General features: G+C 41.7%; 1 protein-coding gene across 4 annotated transcripts; it reads right to left on the bottom strand.

Annotated features, from left to right (window-relative positions):
* Positions 1 to 2450: 2450 nt before the first annotated feature.
* On the bottom strand, positions 2451 to 4005 carry LOC122547136 (phosphotriesterase-related protein-like). Of its 4 annotated transcripts, none has more exons than XM_043685720.1 (2): positions 3707 to 4005; positions 2451 to 2956 (listed from the first exon to the last, which is right to left on the bottom strand). In XM_043685720.1, the coding sequence occupies exon 2, from the start codon at positions 2931 to 2933 to the stop codon at positions 2466 to 2468; it is 468 nt and encodes a 155-aa protein (XP_043541655.1). In that variant the 5' UTR covers positions 2934 to 2956; positions 3707 to 4005; the 3' UTR covers positions 2451 to 2465. The 4 variants fall into 4 exon arrangements, with proteins under 4 accessions (XP_043541655.1, XP_043541654.1, XP_043541652.1 ...); XM_043685719.1 differs by lacking the exon at positions 3707 to 4005 and adding an exon at positions 3327 to 3689 and having other exon boundaries at positions 2451 to 2949; XM_043685717.1 differs by lacking the exon at positions 3707 to 4005 and adding an exon at positions 3327 to 3687.
* Positions 4006 to 15017: the final 11012 nt, after the last annotated feature.

The raw sequence follows: 15017 nt of genomic DNA, 5'->3' as shown, positions 1-15017 counted from the left end.
CTGGAAAAGAATGCATCCTTCTCTCCAATCAGGACACATTCATTTACCATTATCCTCCATTTTCAATTCCTTCATCAATAGCATGCTCAAGGTACCACTATCACTTTGTTTTTTTTTAAATAATCTGTTATGTGGTATTTTATTGAAGACCAAGTATTCTGAAGAGATACTTTGAGGTGCCCGAAGAGTGGAGGTTGGCTAACGTGGTGCTACTGTTTATGGAAGGTGGTAAGGCATGCCAGGGAACTATGTACCAGTGAGCCTGACATCGGTGGTGGGCAAGTTGTTGGAGGGAATCCTGAGGGACATGATTTACATGTATTTGGAAAGGCAAAGACTGATGAAGGATTGTCAACATGGCTTTGTGCATGGGAAATCATGACTCACAAACTAGATTGAGTTCCTTGAAGAAGTAACAAAGAGGATTAATAAGGGCAAAGCAGTAGATGTGATCTGTATGGACTTCAGTAAGGCATTCGACAAGGTTCCCCATGGGATATTGGTTAGCAAGGTTAGATCTCATGGAATACAGGGAGAACTAGCCAATTGGATATAGAACCTAGCTCAAAGGTAGAAGACAGAGGGTGGTGGTGGAGGGTTGTTTTTCAGATTGGAGGCCTGTGACCAGTGGAATGCAACAAAGATCGGTGATGGGTCCTCTGCTTTTCATCATTTATATAAATGATTTGGATATGGGCATAAGAGGTATAGTTAGTAAGTTTGCAGATGACACCAAAATTGGAGGTATAGTGGACAGCGAAGAAGATTACCTCAGATTACAACTGGATCTTGATCAGATGGGCCAATGGGCTGAGAAGTGGGACATGGAGTTTACTTTAGATAAACGTGAGGTGCTGCATTTTGGAAAAGCAAATCTTAGCAGGACTTATACACTTAATGGTAAGGTCCTAGGGAGTGTTGTTGAACAAAGAGACCTTGGAGTGCAGGTTCATAGCTCCTTGAAAGTGGAGTCGCAGGTAGATAGGATAGTGAAGAAGGCGTTTGGTATGCTTTCCTTTATTAGTCAGAGTACTGAGTACAGGAGTTGGGAGGTCAAGTTGCAGCTGTACAGGACATTGGTTAGGCCACTGTTGGAATGTTCTGTGCAATTCTGGTCTCCTTCCTATCAGAAAGATGTTGTGAAATTTGAAAGGGTTCAGAAAAGATTTACAAGGATGTTGCCAGGGTTGGAGGATTTGAGCTATAGGAAGAGGCTGAACAGGCTGGGGCTGTTTTCCCTGGAGCGTCAGAGGCTGACGGGTGACCTAATTGATGTTTGTAAAATCATGAGGGGCAAGGATAGGGTAAATAAGCAAAGTCTTTTCCCTGGGGTGGGACAGTCCAGAACTAGAGGGCATAGGTTTAGGGTGTGAGGGGAAAAAGGTATAAAATAGACATAAGGGGCAACTGTTTCACGCAGAGGGTGGTACGTGAATGGAATGAGCAGCTAGAGGAAGTGGTGGAGGCTGGTACAATTGCAACATTTAAAAGGCATCTGGATGGGTCAATGAATAGGAAGGGTTTGGAGGGATATGGGCCAGGTGTTCGCAGGTGCAATTAGATTGGGTTGGGGTAACTAGTCAGCATGGAAAAGTTGGACCGAAGGGTCTCTTTCCATGCTGTACATCTCTATGACTCCATGACTCTATGAATCCTGAGATCAGTCAGGTAGTGTTTTAGACAGTGTTTGCCCTTTGTTAATTATGAAGAAATTCGGCTGAACATTCCTGTCTGATTATATTTAACTGATTGCTGATAATAAGTTATCCTTTTCTGTCAGGTTTTGCTGGGGCAGATGGAATGGTTTTCACAACTAGTTTGTACTGACTTGCAAGATCAGCAGAGCTTGGCTTTGGTTTTCTGAGTTGGCTGAACCAGTGCAGCAAGTGGAATCATGCAAACAGTGTTGAGGCCTGGGGGCATAAAATGCTCGTGGGTGAGAGCTGATAAAGGGCTTTTGTCCGAAACGTCGATTTTCCTGCTCCTCGGATGCTGCCTGACCTGCTGTGCTTTTCCAGCACCACTCTAATCTAGAATCTGGTTTCCAGCATCTGCAGCCCTTGTTTTTGCCTACGAGAGTTCGACCCAGCCGTCTGGGATCGATCGGTCCCAGCACAGTCTGAACTTTCCCACTCAGCTCTGACATCTTCCTGAGGGCATAAAGAGATTGGAGTCTCCCACGACTACTTTTCCGTCTCCGTTAAAGTAAAATCCCGTTCTGGCTAAAAACTAAAACCCTAATTGACAGCGTGTTTCAATAGTAGCAATCCATTAAGGAAAGAGTACTGTAAGATCAGCTGTTTACTATCCTGCTGGTAAATGTCCAAATGTCACTTTCCTTACTGTCCCTGTTGAACGAAACCTCTCCAAATGTTCTCAACTTTCTTTCCCAGATCAGTTGCAATTGGTGATAAAAGTGGGGAATGAATTGTATCCATCGCGGTATTGTGAAGACCCTTTTCTGCCTACGGTACTGATTTACCCCTGTTCTGTGCAGTTACCTTCTCCACAGATGTACTCCGCGTTTCAGATGAATGAGTCTCGGCCACATAGAATCCTGCCCCCGCAATGATCTGAACTCCAGTTTCTTCAGAAAGGCGCCGGAGAGCCTTCACATCCCTGCATATCCCAGTGGTGGTATTTTCCACGATGGTCCCACCGCCCACTTCCTTAAAGTGCAGGAGTTCCCCTTTAACCGCCTCCACTTCCTCGTTCAACAGCAGATTGGCCCTGTGACTGTAGGGGTTCTGTTTGAGCCAGTACAGGTTATTCATGGTAATCGGCATTTCAGAGCAGGCTTCTTGACCCGGGGGTGGCGGCGTGTAACAGAAAGCGAAAGACATGGTCAGATGCTCATGGGTGAGGGTTCGACCCAGCCGTCTGGGATCCATCACTCCCAGCACGGTCTGAACTTTCCCACTCAGCTCTGACATCTTCCTGAGGTGCTACCTGCAAACTAAGAACAAGCAAACGATTAGCTGCAGCCTGACTGCCAGCTCGTCCCCACTAATGAGAAAGGTTGCCCTGAACTCTGCACATAACAAGGAGGCAGCTTTTTCCGGAGTCGCTTAAAGTCATACCAGACGGCTGTAAAATATTGCTAACTCAGCAGATTTGGAAACCTTTACAAACTCCAGATTAAAACCCACGTGATAAAATCCCACAATTTGCCAACTCTCAGAATAGTTCCGGCACCTGATGATAACTCTCTCTGACACTCATTTGCCTGCAGAATCCTGCAATGTTGCACTTTTAATTGGACTGAGTCACGTCAGCGTTATGAAAGATCCAAAAGCAGTAAAGATCCCATTGCCTGAAATTCGTACCGAGTCGGGACAGTCGATTCACGAATCGAGGTGCAGTCCAGCTATCAGATACCAAGGTGCCTGGTCAAGTTTCAATCCAGCTGTCAGTCAGCAGCCCATTACAGTTTTCTCTTCCGTGATCCGTGCAGCGCACATTCTCGCGAGGTCCTATCTGCACTTTGCCCCTTTCACTTTGCCATATGTTGATGTTGTACAGGAACTATCCAGCAAGACTTTCAAGTTAGGCAGTGTTAGTGCACATTCGTGTGTGAGTTTGATTACAAATGTTGAAGTAAACCACGTCACCAAATTCAGAGACTGAATATTGAAATGTTACTGTATTCGATCGCACCGTGAGGCGAATGTTTATATATTTCTTTATAAATCAACACTTCATTTACCACGAATGCTGTACGTTGCTCGTACATTCGCATGTTCTCCTCCAGAGCTCATTGTCAAAGTATCGCAGAGAGAGCAGAAGGAACACAGGACAATATCCACCCAGTTACAATAGCTGTCCTGGTCCGAGGTGGCAGAGGTTGTAGTTTGGAAGGGGCTGTTGAAGGAACCTTGGTGATCTCGTGCATTACGTCTCGCAGAGAGTACGCATTCCTGCCCCTGTGGTAAAGGGAGTGAATGTTGAAAGCAATAAATGGGATGTCAGTCAAATAAATTTTTTTCCTGGATGGTATCAAACTTGTTGACGGTCAAGGGCAGATACTCTTACCTCTGAAGTCCAGCTCCTTTGTCCACATTTGGACCAAGGCTGTAAGGAGAGCAGCGCCCGAGCAGCCCAAGCGGAACCCAAACTGAGTGTCAGTGAGCAGGTTATTGTTGAGCATGTCACGCGTGTTAGCACTGTCACTGACCACTCCCATCGTTTTGTTGAAGATTGAGAGTAGACTAATGGTTTGATGGTTGGCTGGGTTGGACTTAACCTGAGTTTTGTGGACTGGACATACCTGGGCAATGTTCCACATTTGTGGGCTTGCTATACTGGAACAGTTTGGCCAGTGGTATGCCTAGCTCTGGAGCACAAAGCCTCAGAACTGTTGTTGCAATATAGTCAGGGCCAATAGTCTTTGCAGTATTCAGTGTCATCAGCTGTTTCTTAATGTCACATGGCATGAATCAAATTGATTGAAATCTGAAATCTGTGATGCTGTAATGAGCTACCTTCTTGAACTGCTGTAGCCCATAAGCTGTAGGTAGACCCACAATGTTGCGAGGAAACAAGCTGCAGAAATTTTAACCCAGTGAAAGTGAAGGGATGTCTATATATTTCCAAGTCAGGATGGTGAGTAGTTTGGAGGGGAATTTGCAGGTGGTGGGATGTTCCCATATATCTGCCACCCTTGTCCTTTCACATGGAAGTGGTTTCATGTTTTGAAGGTGCTATCTAAGGATCTTCGATGAATTTTTGCAGTGCATCTTGTAGATGGTACATACTGCTGATACTGATTGTCAGTTGTAGATGGAGTGGATGTTTGTGGATGTGGTGTCAATCAAGTGGGCTGCTTTGTTCGGGATGGTGTCAAACGTTTTGAGTACTATTGAGTTGTTAAGGACCAGAACAAAGCCCCTCAAAATATATTTAGAAGATAACCTAGACCCCAACTTTGTTTCATTTTTAAAGGCAAGTGTAAGGCATTGTGTTTTGATTGCAATTTGATGAGTCAAACTCCCAAGCTTAAGGCAAAACACACTTTATTTTTATATTATAGTTAAAATATAAACAAAAGACAGAAGAATTGGAATAACTTAATTATATTGGAAAACTTAACAGAATAATAGATGATTTAATTACTAAGCATGAACTGTTCCAATATAGTAGCATCCAGAAACATATCTTTCGCAAAGGCAAATTCAGCAAAATAGATTGTCTCACATGCAATTCTTGAAGCAGGAAGTGAACCCAAGCTTTTAGCTGTAACAGAGAGAGGAATAACAGCTTCCACATCCAGCCTTGAGACCATAGCTGAAAGTTAAACTAAAATTCTGATTCGGTGGGAGCTTGACTCCACCCATTCGTGCTGCTTCTGTTGTTCCAACTTTAAAAAATCCCAAGGCCTTACAAGCTGTTTACTTTATTTACTTGGAACACACCATTTGGCACCTCTGTTCAACCTATCTTCGGAACAAGAACAGGACAAAATACCCATCTAAAAGCCATAGCATCATCACAGAGCTGTACACGTCCAGGCAAGTGGGGAGTATTCCATCACACTCGTGACTTGTGCCTTGTAGATGATGGACAGGCTTTGGGGAGTTTAGAGGTGAGTTACTAATCACTGTACTCCTAGTCTCCAAATTGCTCTTGTAGCCACTGTGTTTATATGGCGAGTCAAATTGAGTTTCTTGTTAATGATAATCCCCCAGGATGTTGATGGTGTGGATTCAGTGATGGTAACACCATTGAATGTCAAGGGGCAGTGGTTGCATTGTCTCTTATTGGAGATGATCATTGTCTGGCATTTGTGTGGCACAAATGTTACTTGCTACTTGTCATCCCAAGCCTGGATATTATCCAGATCTTGTTGCATTTGAACATGGAATGCTTCCGTATCTGAGGAGTCTCATTTGGTGTTGAACATTGTGCAATCATCAGTGAACATCCCCAGTTCTGACCCTTATGATGGAAGGAAGGTCATTTTTGAAGCAGCTGAAGGTGGTTGCGCCTAGGACACTACCCTGAGGAACTCCTTCAGAGATGTCCTGAAGCTGAGATTATGAATCCCCAACAACTACAACCATTTTCAAATGTGCCAGGTATGACTCCAACCAGCAGAGAGTTTGGCCCCAATATTCATTGATACAGTTTGTCTCGTGCTCCATGATGCCACACTCAGTCAAATGTGGCCTTGATGTCAAGGGCTGTCACACTCACCTCACTCTGGATTTCAGCTCTTTTATCCATGTTGAACCAAGGCTATAATGAGGTCCAGAGCTGAGTGGCCCTGACGGAATCCAGACTGGCCATCAGTAAGCAGATTATTGCTGAGCAGGTGTTGATTGAAAGCACTATTGATGACACCTCCCATCACTTTACTGATGATCAAGAGTAGATTGATGGGGCAGTAATTGGCAGGGTTGGAGTTGTTCTACTTCATGTGTACTGTAAATACCTGGGCAATTTACCACATTGTTGAGTACCTGTGTTGGAAGAGCTCCATGAGTGGCAAGTTCTGAAGCATATGTCTTCAGTACTATTGTTGGAATGTTATCAAGGTCCATAACCTTAACACTATCCAGTGTCTCCAACAATTTCTTGATATTGCTTGGAGTGAATCAAATTGGCTGAAGACTAGTATTGGTGATGCTGAAGAGGTCAAATGGATCAATCAATTGACACTTGTGGCTGAAGATTTGTTGAAATGCTGTGCTGTTTCTACCATTGAGGATCCTGTCCAGTGAGTGGTTTAATTTTCCACCACTACTCATGACTGAATGTGGCAGGACTGCACACCTTAGATCTGATCCATTAATTGTGACATCCCTTAGTTCCAGCTATCACTTGCTGCTTATGCTGTTTGGCATGCAAGTAGTCCTGATTGCTTGCCTCGCTATGTTGACACCTCATTTAAAACCAAATATAAAATGTGTTCACTTCCTCAATTTCACACCCAATCATTTCTAACAAAGTTCTGCATGGTACTTACTCAAAGGCTTTGCTGAAGACCATATGCACCAAATCCACTACCATTCCTACCATCTGCGATGTCTGCTACTTCTTCCAATACTGCACTGTTTATCATGCACACTCATCCATGTAATGTCTGGGCTGGCTACTTGCTCCTTATTTTTATGCATATTACCTTCATACTTAATGCACACAAAACTCGATCTTGCCATAGATATTAATTAACTGGCTTGATATTATTTTGAATAGTGCAGCCTCATTTCTAAAATTGATCTCTATACATGCAACCTTCCAATCCTCTGGCATGTAAAACCTCACCAATTTTCTCTCCTATCTATTTTAGGATTATAGGATCAGACCTGGTACCTTATCATCCTTTAAACATTTTATCTAAAATTTGCTTTTACCCATTTAATATTGCTCATTTATTTCTTAACCACTTCAGCATTTACCTGTATTCCATATCCTTTTCTTCAATCCAAAATTATTAATACCTAATTAAAAATTCCATAATCACTATCTACAAAGAGACAGTTCTGTTTGCTCAGCAAGCATCTTATTTGTAACAACACTTTTTATGGGTTTGCTGGGTTTTTTTCAATTGTTTACCCTATACTCACACTTAGTTTACCTTAGCCTGATCTTGGCCTCTTTCCTCATTCTCTGATAGATGTTCCCGTTATTGATATGTTAGACCTTATCAATTGTATCATTCAATTTCAATTGGTTTCTAACCTCCTAACTGGCATCCTTTAACTATTCAGTTTCTTTCTTTTTTAATTAAAAATACTCATTCAGTACCTTTGCAATTTTTTTAAAAAAGGATGTGCCTTTGTTGTTCTCTAATACTGTCTACAAATTTCTCTTTCCAACCATCTACAGCTGGTTGACTCATCTTTCGAAAATATGCCCTTGAGTTTGTACACTTTTTTCTTATTTCTGTTGGATCTTAGGCTTTGTCTAAGTGTAATCACCAATCTCAAGATGTTTTCCTGCATCCATTATCCCATTCATCTAGTTGACCTATTTCATTACTCATAATTGGATTTACTGATGTTTCCTCTGTGTAGACAGAGAAACATAATTGCTTGAATAAAGAATTGGGAGCATATCTTGGAATTCTGTCCTTTTTAAACCCTTTCTGTACCACACAGTCATGGATAAATAAAATCTTAGAGGACATCAATTTTGCTATTCCTGTTCCTCTCCCTAACCTGCCTGCAGACTTCCTCTCCATTTTCCTTCCATAGTTCTGAAATCTGTAATACAAACCCTCAAATAAAGATTCACACTTATGTAGCCCTTCCACAATCTTAGGATGTTTCAAATTCTTTATAGTAAATGATCTATTTTCAAAGGCCAGTCACTGTTGCAGATTGTTCCAGATACTACTAATGCTTCATAGTAAAGCTTACAAAAAAGTACAAAATGATATTTTAAATTCTCAATTTTTCCAATCTCCTCATAGCTTCACCCCTCCCGTCATTTGTACTCTTCGACAATGATCCTAAAAACTGGGGCCCCTCTACTTTTGGCCTCTTGTGCATAGCCAGTTTTAATGGCACCGTCATTGGTTTCTGCAAATGATCTAGGCCCCAAAGCTCTGAAATTTTCTTAAAACTTTTTTTAAAATCAAAGTTCCAACAATTTGCACTCATATTTCCCTGTGTAGCTCAGTGTCACATTTTGTTTTAAAATGAGAGGCAATTTGGGACATTTTACTACATTAGAAGCACATAAATCCAAAGTGTGGTTTTTAGAAGTTATCTTCAAGAAATATTTACAATGTAAAGACCACATTTTTATTTCTCTAATTTTTGGATGGTGGAATAAAAAGGTAAGATACTACTTTATACTCAGGAGACTCTCAAGAAGTGGCTTCAATTTAAAAAATCTTGTTTCATGGAGCACATTGTCAGTTGTATATAATTTTGGATTTTTCCAGTGAGGGAAAAAGCAACCACTATGGAGCCAATAGGGTCTGTACTAAAGGAAAACTGCTTGACAACAATATTCTAATTGGTTCCTGACTAGATTACCAAAGCTTGTGTGGGAGCCAGTGCAGGAGAAAGCTACCAAGCCTACAAAGAGAAAGCTTTGAAAAATCTCTGGTGTCACACTGTTATAGGGAGGTACAGCATTGTCTCCAGTAACAGCTAGCTGTCTTCTTCTCATCTTTCTCTCCAAATTCCTGATTGAAGTAGAATGAGACATCTTTATAGACAGTGAAAGGCTCAATTCTCAACAAGTGAATAAAATTATTGCTTGTTAGACACTTTGTTAATGGTACAGCTTGCCTCATTAATATCCATTTTAACAAACTTGCCAAATTAGTTTGACATCGGATAAACTCAACCGGAGTGAGCATCTGGTGGATTCCACTCATTGTTTGGTTTGAATCACTTCATGTTGCCTATGACTAAATCACAACTCAGGTCACACTGCACGTTCACTCATCATGAGTCATACAGATGTACAGCATGGAAACAGATCCTTCGGTTCAACTCGTCCATGCTGACACCAGATGTCCTAAATTAATCTAGTCCCATTTGCCAGCACCCGGCCCATATTTCTCTAAACCCTTCCTATTCATATGCCCATTCAGATGCCTTTTAAATATTGTAATTGTACCAGCCTCCATCACTTCCTCTAGCAGCTCATTCCATACATGTAACACCCTCTGCATGAAAACGTTGCCTCTTACCTCCCTTAACACCCTCTGCATGAAAACGTTGCCTCTTACCTCCCTTTTAAATCTTATCGCTCTCACCTTAAAGCTATGCCCTCTAGGTTTAGATTGCCCCAGCCTGGGGAAAAGACATTGGCTATTCACCCTATCTATGCTCCTCATGATTTTATAAACCTCTATAAGGTTCAGCCTCCGACGCTTCAGGGAAAACAAGCCTCTCCCTCTTCCCATTGCCCTATTCCTCCAACCCTGGCAACATCCTTGTACACCTTTTCTGAACCCTTTCAAGATTCACAACATCCTATCCTCCAATGTCTTGTGCAGCCTGGATCTGGACTCTTAGTCAAGCAATAATAGCACTAGGTATGATCTCCCCATGCAGGTGGGTTAGGTGTGGACTTGGGGAAGTGTGAAACCTATGGACTTTACATTATCAGGATGTGAATGTTTGGGGGCTCACTGGTGCATTCAGGCAGCATTGAAAGCCACTGGCTGAGGAACTTTTACAGCACATTCTATTGTGCTGGAGATCAAAAGTGTGCAATGGGAAGAAAATGCCTCTAAGCACACTCACTATGGGTGGGGGTAAGTAACTCGAAATGTGAGGGAAGGGCTGCACCAAATGCCATAGTACTTTTAATGTGAAACAACTTTGGCCACAGGCCTAAGTAACATATAGGACACAGACTGCCTATGCCCTAATCATCCTACAACATTGATCTTCTCTGTGCATAGCTACTGCTGGACAACCCATTGGCAGCTACATCTTTGCACACAAAGGTAGCACAACAATAGGGACGATAAAGAGGGCCAGAGGTGTCAAAATTACTAAATGCTATGTATGTTTTGAAATTTGGCAATAGGTTTTCATCACAGTTGCAGAGCGGTGTCTGAGGCACTCACCAGATTGTGAACTCACACTCTCTATTCCTAAGCTTCTCCCTTGATGTATCAGTCTCTGGAGGAAGTGGATATAGCCTTGCTATGGCTTTTCCTGAGGCCTTGTACTATCATCCTCTGAGTGCCAGGAGAATCCTTCTTCAGATAAGGAGACCAGAAAAGTGCATCATACTTTGGGAGTGGCACGGTGGCTCAGTGGTTAGCACTGTTGTCTCACAGAGCAAGGAACCCAGGTTCAACTCCAGCTTTGGGCAATTGTCTGCTTGGAGTTTGCACATTCTTCCCGTGTCTGAGTGGGTTTCCTTCCACAGTCCAAACGTATGTACGTTGGATGAATTGGCTATGCTGAAGTGTAGACTAGGTGCATTGGTCAGAGGTAAATGTTCAGTAATATGGTTGGGGAATGCATCTGGGTGGGTTACCCTTTTGAGGGTTGGTGTGGACTTGAGATTCTATGATTCTACAAACCTTGTCAATATCCTTGTAAATCATTTCTGAACCCTTTTAAGTTTCAGTGTCAGTCTCACCAAGGCACTGTGGTGTGATATCCTTGCTCTTGTACTTGAATCATTTTGTTATCAGGCCCAACATACCATTTGTCTTTTTCAATGCCTGCTATAGCTGCATGCTTACTTTCAATGACAGAAGTTCAAGGACACCCAGGTCTTGTTGCACTTGCCCCTTCCTAATCTATCATTGTTCAGATAATAATCTGAATTCCTGATTTTGTTGCCAAAGTGGATAACTTCACATTTATCCATCTTATACATCATCTGCTATGCATTTGCTCACTCATTTAACCTGTCCAAATCACATTGAAGCATGTCTGCATCCTCCTCACAGTTCACCCATCCACCCAGCTTTGTATCATCTGCAAACTTGAACATGTTACATTTAGTTTCCTTATCTAACTCATTAATATGTATTGTGTATAGCTGGATCCAAGCACTGATCCCTGCGGTACCCTGCTACTCACTGTCTCCCAAATGGAAAAAGGCATGTCTGCTCCCATTCTGTTTTCTTTGTGCCAATCAGTTCTATCCATTGCCAGTACATTTCCCTCACATGCTTTAATCTTACATGTTAACCTGTTATGTGGGACTTTATCGAAAGCCTTTTGAATGTCCAAGTAAACAGCATCCAATGACTCCACCTCAATTCTACTAGTTACATTCTCAAATGATTCCAGTAGATTTGTCAAGCATGATTTCCCTTTCATAAACCGATGCTGATTCTGCCCAATCCTGCTACTGTTCTCCAAGTGGTTTGCCAAGAAGTCTTTCCTCATGGACTCTAGCATTTTCCCTGCTACCAATGTCATACTGACTGGTCTATAATTTTGTTTTCTCTCTCCTTCCTTATTTGAATTAGCTACCCTCCAATCCTGTTCCAGGGTCTATTGAATATTGAAAAATGACTAACAATGAATCCACTAAACTGTTTTCTGAGGTAATATGTGAATGTAGGTTATTCGGCTCTGGGAAGTTATTGACCTGTCATGTCATTAATTTATCAATTAATTCCATTACAACAGAAAGACTGAGGGAAGAGATCATATTCCCTGACATCGGTAGTGCCTTCCCAATATTTGCCTCTCTCAGCAAGCCTCTGATTGGTAAACTAAACAAGTGTTGTTTCTCCGCTGTGTCCATATACCCAATTACAATTCACCACAACTTGGGTTACCACCTGTTGAAAGTCATGTGCTGTAAATGCTCTAAGGCAGGCCACCTCTTTCTGCTCGTCTATGATAAACCCATCGATGACTGCAAAACTTCATACTGTCGGGCAGAAACCTTGTCTGTACTAATCATTTCTTTTATTACTGTGGAGCTACCTGGAGTAAAATAATCATTTTTCAATTTGACTGCAGCTGTGGAAAGTGGCACAGGTTCATCATTAGAGACAGTTATCAAGCTCCAAGCAAAAATCATCTTTCTTTTTCTCCCATTGCACTTGCAATTCTTTTTTTTGTAACAGAGGGTTAGTAATACTCAAGAGGGTTGTAACTTATAAAAAGTGCAATGGACATTCTACTGATATTCTAATACTTTTTATTCATTTCAGTTTTTGGCAATGTTAGCAAAAGTGAAGAAAATATGGTTTTGTATCCCATAAGGTCTTACAGTATTGCTTTTCTACAGATGTCAACCACAATAAACAATGACAATAAATGAAGCAAGATTGAATTTTAATAATTCGTGACAAAGTAAAGACGAGTTCATTTCTTCAATACAATCAAATGGAACTTTAAAAGTAAGGCACATTTTTCAGATCGGCATGACTTTTTTGATAAAAGATCAAGTGAATACTTTCTTAATTTAATTGTCTTCACTGTGTATCTGAACAATGTGAACCACTTTATATTGAAATGGCAGCATTTTACTCTTGCCGCAAAACAGTGTGCACAGTGCAACCCCGGCTATCCGAGCACCAATTATCTGAATTTCGGATTAAATGAACGAGATCGCAAGGTCCTGATGCTTGGGTAAACTATGTTATCCGAACATTCGATTATTCAAACATTCGATTATCTGAACAAAATACTCTCCGCCCATGTTATTTTGATAATTGAGGTTGCCCTGTACGTTTCAAAATCTTACATGGCTTCTGTCAAGTGATTCATGGCACTAAAAACAGATTACACAGAATTTTACATTTGGAATATTTTAAGTTTTATCAAACATTATAAATTTAAGGCAAACATGGCACAAATGTGCCATTTATGTAATTGTGTAAAACTTGGCTCTAAGATAAATGGGTTTGTAGATCCATTAAAGCAGTGGACCACAGAAGTGTCAATGACTGCAAAGTGTTCACTTAATAGGGGTCTCATTAATTTCTTGGATCATTCACCCAAATGGTGTTTACAGTTTATAAACTTGCATGATATTAAGCTGTCAGTACTGCTGCTAAGACAAATTAATTCTTTTTATGAGTGTACAAAAGTGGAAAGAGATGCCTTTTGAAAAATAGCTAGACAATTGAAACTGCACTTGTATACTGTAGAATTGCAAAACCCATTTTTGTGGCTGATAAAACTGTCCTTTGAGATATATTTCGCGAGAACAGCTGTAAGATAAGAAATGACAAATAGAAGTAGTGCTACTTAATGTGGAGCAACAATGAGCCCATAAACCTACCAGAAGAATTTCCCATTAACTCAAGAAAGGTTGTACCATGTGCCTTGAACGGTTCTTGTCTGTTCCAATTTTGTTGAAATCACAATTCATTTCTAAGTGTAATAAGAGCTGTTCTCTGCTTTATTACATTGGATTAGATAGGAAAAAATGTATTGGCTCAAGCTAGCAACCAAGAGTCCTAACATCAACCTTGCTGTGTTTTTCAGCTTTGCCACAATTATGGTTCTATGACTAGACAAAAGAATGAGGCCATGCCAAATTTACAAGCATCCGTAACTCTAATTGTAAGCACTTTGGTGAGTAAATTACTACACAGCTATAGAAATCAGGGCACTTGCTCCATTCACTTTAAGTTATCAGCTGAAATTCCTCAGGTTCTTCCTTCACATATGTGTGTATAGGAGAACTCCTCAAGGGCAGAACAAAACCAGGTCCTGCCTCAGATCTCCAGACTCCAGGCAGTCAGAAGCAGAATAGACACTAATAGAAAATACCTCAAGACCTGTTAGACACAATATGTGGTAATTATTTGGCATTAGGAACCCTCTAAGAAAGTCACCAGTTCTGTGATAGAGTTGGAGACTTCAGAGGCTCAAACTTAGTTTAATAATTATGTCAGAAATGTTAGAGGGAATAAAACCTATAGTCTCACCCAAAAACTATTAAATCACACAACTCCAGGTGCTAATCCGACAGGTTTATTTGGAAGTAGTGATGTTTAGAGCGCTGCTCCTTCGTCAGTTAGCCAGCTACCTGATGAAGGAGCAGCGCTCTGAAAGCTAGTACTTCCAAATGCAGAGGAACCTCGATTATCCGAATATCAATTATCCGACTATCAGATTATCCGAAGGAGATCTGGAGGTCCCAATAGAAACGTTACATCAAAGACCTGTTTCCAACACTGATCGCCTCTTTTGTTTACAGTGATTAAAAGTGAACCCTGCTTACTGAAATTCTGCCGAGCACAGTCCTGAACATCGATGGGAGCCCAGGCACCATCACCAAATGACTGACCGACCGTTCTGTCTCTCTCCCCACACTTTCACTGGAGTTTTACACAGGGTTTTACCCTGAACCCCACCTTCTCTCCAACATTGTTCTGTACAGAGCAAAGGTGGAACTTGACAAAAAGTTGTGTGTGTGGAGACTCACCACCACCCCCCCACCAAAAGACTACAGCAGTCTTATTGTTGGGGTTCAGTCTGTCTGCCCCTGAGGGGGGGATGGGTCGGATGGGAGGCGGGTGGACGTAGGGCTGGGGCAGCCGGGTCATCTTGGGGGTGGAGAGGGGCGTGGCTGGGTCAGACTTGGGGTGTTAGGCGGGATGGACTGGGGGTGGG

This window comes from Chiloscyllium plagiosum, unplaced genomic scaffold, assembly GCF_004010195.1.
Source record: "Chiloscyllium plagiosum isolate BGI_BamShark_2017 unplaced genomic scaffold, ASM401019v2 scaf_10920, whole genome shotgun sequence".
Taxonomy (NCBI): domain Eukaryota; kingdom Metazoa; phylum Chordata; class Chondrichthyes; order Orectolobiformes; family Hemiscylliidae; genus Chiloscyllium; species Chiloscyllium plagiosum.
This window is presented reverse-complemented; position numbering and strand designations above follow the sequence as displayed.

Bases quoted from the DNA above. Each gene is read 5' to 3' on its own strand.
- LOC122547136 (XM_043685720.1), bottom strand. From the start codon at position 2,933: ATGTCAGAGCTGAGTGGGAAAGTTCAGACCGTGCTGGGAGTGATGGAT.